At 30.4% G+C, this 6,122-nt stretch overlaps 1 protein-coding gene across 5 annotated transcripts in view; it reads right to left on the bottom strand.

Moving 5' to 3' along the window:
* Positions 1–422: 422 nt before the first annotated feature.
* Positions 423–6,122, bottom strand: part of LOC111420873 (protein C-ets-1-like) — a 101,379-nt gene continuing 95,679 nt past the window's right edge. For all 5 annotated transcript variants that reach the window (XM_023053920.2, XM_071198360.1, XM_023053919.2 and 2 more), the window contains 3 exons: positions 5,784–6,074; positions 1,937–2,213; positions 423–1,871 (listed from right to left, as the gene is read on the bottom strand). In XM_023053920.2, coding sequence (XP_022909688.1) covers positions 1,808–1,871; positions 1,937–2,213; positions 5,784–6,074 — 632 coding nt within the window. In that variant the 3' untranslated portion in view covers positions 423–1,807. The remainder of the gene's footprint in view (positions 1,872–1,936; positions 2,214–5,783; positions 6,075–6,122) is intronic.

Below are 6,122 nucleotides of genomic sequence, written 5' to 3'. Positions count from 1 at the left end.
AACTACATAAATTTATAAATTCCTTAATTCTGGGGATTCCCCAATTTTGATAAAACAGTTTACATTGATTGTTAGGCAACTTTCTCTACACATTTTAGTCACTTTGAACTGCCAACCATATTCTTGAAATAACAATAAATCTTTCGCTCATCTGTTGCGTAGAATCTATTACGTGAGAATTAAACGAAATATGTGCATTATAATCCCAAAAATTCAAAAATCAAAGATTTCCACAGTTATTCTAAATTGTACTACTTCTGTTTTTAGTTTTACTTAATAGATGGCATTTGTAGTTTAAATTTTAAACGTTATCTTCGTCCAATTTTTATTTGGTCATTTCAAAAAGCGATCTTTACATTATTTCTAAGTCCTAAAAAGTGAATATTTTGGAAATTAACTTGAAATAAAAGCAAAAACATATATTGCTTATATATTTTTTGTATCATCTTTATTTAGACATCTTTTTATCTTTAATACATAGTTTATACGTATGAATAAAACATGATATAAACACGGTCGAGACGAAGGCCCCTTGAACGAGGCTCCCGAACCGCACAGCTCACGTGCTTTCAAATAACTTACGTTAATTAATTAAAAAAAAAAAAAACATTATTTTATAACTGAGACCACATTCAAAAGTCAACGATCATTTTTGTTTTTATTTATACAAATTTAACGTTTTGTTTTAACTGGGGATCAACAAAATAATTTTGTTTATAAATTTTTTTTTGACAAAGTGCCTTTTGCTTTTTAGAAATGTTTTTCAATACAAAAATGTTTCAACATTTACCTATTTCACTAGTTAAACAGTAAGGGGAAGAACGATTATTGTTTTCTGTTTATTCTTTTCTTTGTGTAATTGACAAAGTACAAATTTATCTAAATCAATTAATTAATAATATAGTAAATAGTTTTTTTTTATAGAATTTGGTAGGAAACACAGATGGTTTTCTGTAAGTTGTAACATACAGGCTGTCTTAAAAGTAGTGTTTTTGAGTCACGTTTTGATACACTAGTTTTAAATCGTCCCATATAAATACATTGAGATTTTAATTTTTGCTTTCTTTTATATAAATATAAAAATAATTTAACGATGGTGTTTATTTCTTTAAATATTTAACATCTTTTTAAATAATTTAAAAAAACCGCCCATTCGTTAAAAAGTAAACTCTTTTATTTAGAAAGTCAGACGTTTTATCACTATCTGAAAAATTTACTTATCACATCATAATATTTACAGACAGTTCGAAGAAGGTAATTATAATTATATTTAAAAAAATAATAACTTACTACCCCCATTTTCAAAAAAAGAAAAAATAATTGATTTTCATACATATGTATTATACCATACATTTGAAACGAACGTAAAATGAACGAACAAAATGAAACGCAAATTTTTAATATGAATATAATACATACATATTTACATTGAAAGTGAAAAAAAAAAGAAAAAGATAGAGAGACAGTGTCCTAATTTATTTATACACTTTAAACTTATTTAATTAATAATAAATCACACGTAACGATTTTTTCATTGGGTTAAAAAAGATAAAATTGCAAAAAAAAGGAAAATGTTATAAGTATCGTACATGAATATTATTCCGTTCCTGTTTGTTTCCTTTTTTATATACTTCTTCTTACTAATGAGCAATTTGTTTGAGGGATCATTTCAGATAATTTTTATTGTTGTTTATTTTTTAAGGTTCAGGCACCGGGGAGGACTTTCTTTTGGGCTTTGTTTGTTCGACTTTGGCGACACTCTGCAAAATTCTTCTTTACATACTGATTATTTGTGATCATTTAATAATCAGTCGTCATCTTTTTTTTCTGGTTTGAGATCGACCATTGCGTGTAACTCTTCGGGAGTATGTCTGAAATTAAATGAAATCACAAAATAAATTAATTTGAATAAAAAAATTGGGTTGTTTGAACTTACCCAAGTAAATTTTGTAAATCACAAACGAAACGGTACACATAGCGCTTTCCCGCAGTCTTATGAATGATGTTCTTATCGTAATAATACCGAAGACCCCGCGATAATTTTTCGTAATTCATCTTCGGTTTGTTTTTGCGTAATCCCCAGCGTCTCGCCACTTCGTCCGGATCCGTTAGTTTAAATTCCCAACCATCACCCGTCCACGAAATGAAAGCTTGGCACGATTTATCTGTTAGCAATTCTAATAAAAATTGCCACAATTGAATGGGACCAGTTCCTATTAATACAAAAGAAAAAACATCGTTTTATACTTTAGAACATTAAAAAGAGAAACTTAATTGTTTGTTAAAATCTCAATCAGAAAAATATTGAAATTAAAGCGAGATTGACATGAAACAAGAAGCCGTTCCACATCAAGTGTTGTAAATTTATATGGGAAACACAATTTAAAATTTAAATACCCAACAACAAATTTAAATATTAGTTGATACTAAAATAACTGGTTATCCGATAAATAAAGTCTGTAATCGGCTCCAAGCTTAGCACCTTACGTAATTGTTCATTTCGAACAAACTAGAGCGCATCCGCTCGCATCACTTGTTAGTGAGTCAGTGTTTTGTACAACAAAATGTGAAGTCTCAGCTCTAAGTTGCGATGGATTAATGGATACAACTCACGCAGTCTGTTCTACCTCTGGTTAAGTTAGTTGTTGATGTGTAAGCTCCAAGTCATCCTTGAATCTCTATTACATGATTACTTTGTGATATTACATAGTGATAGGTAAATATCTTTAATGATGCTTCACAGTACTAATTATCAGAATCCTTTTTTTATTGTTTAATAGCGATCCAATGTACATTTAGTGGATTTGAGGTGCAGATGGTTTAAATAAATGCAGCTTGGATTATCGGTTCTGCACTTTCAGAATATGGTTTTAATTGATGATATGATGGTATGTTTAGTCTACTTATTGATGATTAGCTCTTTTGATTAAAACTGCCACACAATCTGCTATTGTTCTAGAATGTTTGTCAAATCAGTGGAAATCTTATCCTGCAATTGGAAAATCTTCCCGTTATAGCAAAAAGGTTTCTGTGAAAAAAGTAATATGGGTAACTGATGGTGACACTAATTGCATAACTTGGTTGGATAACTAGTACTTAACATTTTAAGTGAATGTTGAAGATCTCAATTGCAGTGCCTCGGCCGTAATCACTTCCTATATTAGCCGTATTTTTTGCGTTTGAATAAAAACGTAAAGTTTTCTGGTTCAATGTTTAATCATTAAGATTGAAGTTTTTGACGTAATTGGATTCGGCTGATAACGCAGTAAGATCCGCAACCAAAGCATTGAGACATTTATCTTTTAATATATACGTTTAGCATTAATATTTGATCTGAGTTCCAAGCGTAATATTTATGAACATCCTCTTTTAACAGAGATAGACGGTATAAAGATCGTTTTAACCCATGATTTAAATGGTGAATGTACACCTGAATATTTTTAAAAAGTGTTAGTAATATATGCATTTAATATGTCCAATGTTAAACGGGAGTTAAAATTATGATAGTCTTAAGCGTGTTATTCAAAACAAGTTCCATCGCTTCAATAGCAAGATTGATTATTATGCTCATTGCTGCATTTCACTCGCTCAGCCGATTATTTTTCTAAGAAATACATGAATGTGTTTAAAAGAACCGTTACCTTCACTACTTTGTAAATTATTTTTTAGATTGTTATAAAAACAGATGATTTTGAAAAACATTTCATTTCAACATATAATTCCATAAATTATGGAATGTTTTTAGAAATGCGGCTGAATTTATTATTATAGGTATAATGAGGCGTTTTCAGAGTGTTATTTCATTTACTTTCTATGAAACTTGTGAAGGGTAACCCATCAATAAGAATCTATCCAAAGTTGTTGAATTCTCTAATCTGTTGTTTTTAATTTTAGCAAAGTGTATGCTCATGCTGATTTAGGTGAATAACACATTCTTGAGGAAGCTGGTGTTATAAGTTATAACCTTACTAGTAAAAATATGTATTAAGTGCGATAAACAAAATCTTTTTTGAAATTTAGTGAACACAACAAATAGATTTAGACCATTTAGCACATCTAACACAAATATCCTTGAGTGTCAGTGGTAAAGCAGCATCTAAGGTTCGTAAAATTAATAATACCATATAATTTGTATAATTCTAGAGATGTGCTGGATCACATAAGTTCCAAAAAAAGTTATGGAACATTGCAATGAACATTAAGAGAGAATTTTAGAGTTTGACTACCACATAAAAGAACAAATTCTGATGCGAATATGTATTAAAACTTTTATGCCACTCAAATTAAGCAAAATAAAACCCTCAGATTTAATAGATACATGGTATATATTACAATTCCTAAGATATCCACGTAGACAGAATAAGACTCTTGAACTCATTATAAGAAAATTACAAAAAACTACAAGATTTTGTGGCAATACGGTCCAAGAACATGAAAATGGCGCAATTATCAGTAAGATTATGTTCATGATAAAACGATATACAACATGTTCATGCATGATATTATTGGTGATTGGACATCTACCTAAGGAGGATGCTAAATTCCCAAATAAATACATTAGGATATATTGAGGAAACTTTGTGAAAAAAATGTTCTTTTGCTAAAAAGCTATGAAATGATGGAAGGATCACATCAAATGTTACAGTAACCCAATCAAAAGAAAGTATCTGTAAAGACGTGTCTAGCACAAGTTTGTATAACGATTTGGAGTACTTTGTATATAGTTCAAATTACTTGTCTCAACGGCAATTTGACCATCAGTTGATGATAAGACGCAGTTAAAAAATTCCGTTCTAAATGAAGTAGATCGGTCTTATAATCAAGACTTCCAACGCTCGACGGACTGCTTCATATACCCATCCGTCATTATTCAAATTCATTCAATAGTCTGGAACAAATATATTTTCTCGTTACTTGACGCATGCGCATTGAAAGAAATCCGTTCCAATAGAGTTGACAATTTTGTTCGGCGCATTTTGTACTCGTACATGGACTGTATCTTTCAAAGATTCAAAGCTTTTGTTATGATTTATAGTTTTATTACAGCTTTTTACACTAAAAAGTGTAATACTTATGATTTTGTGCGCATAAAACCAAAAAAAATGTTTTGATCAAGTTTTAGTATCAAATCAAAATATTTTCATATGCTCCTTCCGAATGTAACATTCTTTGCTCACCCAGTGAACCTCAGTGCTATAGAAACCATGAAAAAGCAATACATATAGAAACGTGCAATCTATACATTAGGTATAGACACACATTTAATGAGATAATAACAATAATAACTGAGATAATTTCAATGATGGACATTAATTGAGGACATAACACTCATAACGACGTAACAAGTAATAAAACCAAGTAATAAGGATTCTTTGGCGAATCAACCTCATACCAAACAATTATATGTAATATGATCTATGCGAAACTAGCCGCCAAAAGTTTTCTTTTGCTTTAGTCTTCGTTAACACTTCTTCAAATGTCTTGTTGAATTGACATTCTTGCAGTTATACTTCAAAACATTTCTCCAAATCCAAACATTGTCAAAATTTTTTCACTTCATGCGAATTTTTTTTGCAGCTATTCAGAAGTTACAGATAAATCATCAAAAAGTCCATAATTGATAAAAATTGAGTATATCAACTAATATTTTAAAACTAACTCCATAACCAAAGACAATAACTATTTTTCGAAAAAAATCAAACAAACAAAAAAGTTAAAATACTGTCAAGAATACTTTTAAATTTAATTTCAATGATTGTTGTAGTTAGTAGGTGTTTTCTTACCGGTAAAACAAGCTCCTCCTGCATTTGCATTACTTGGATACCCTGCCAAAACACCATTTTGAATCATTGGTTTTGTATCAGGTCCAAGTTGTCCCAAAAGATCTCTTCCGGTCATTCCAGCCGGATGAAAAGCGGGATGAGAATGTGGGTGAGGATGCGTTAAGTGTCCCATTTCCGGATGTGTCCATTGATCGGGACCATTTCCGGGGGTACTTGGTACTGTTTGAAATGGGGTTCCATCGAATGTATTGAGGTAAGTCTCACTATAACCATCATTATATCTTCCGGTTCCTAATCAAAACAAGAACAAAACGTTTTTTATGTTAATTAGAAATTAAA

The sequence above is a fragment of the Onthophagus taurus genome, chromosome 7 (genome assembly GCF_036711975.1).
Source record: "Onthophagus taurus isolate NC chromosome 7, IU_Otau_3.0, whole genome shotgun sequence".
Classification (NCBI taxonomy): Eukaryota; Metazoa; Arthropoda; class Insecta; order Coleoptera; family Scarabaeidae; genus Onthophagus; species Onthophagus taurus.
This window is presented reverse-complemented; position numbering and strand designations above follow the sequence as displayed.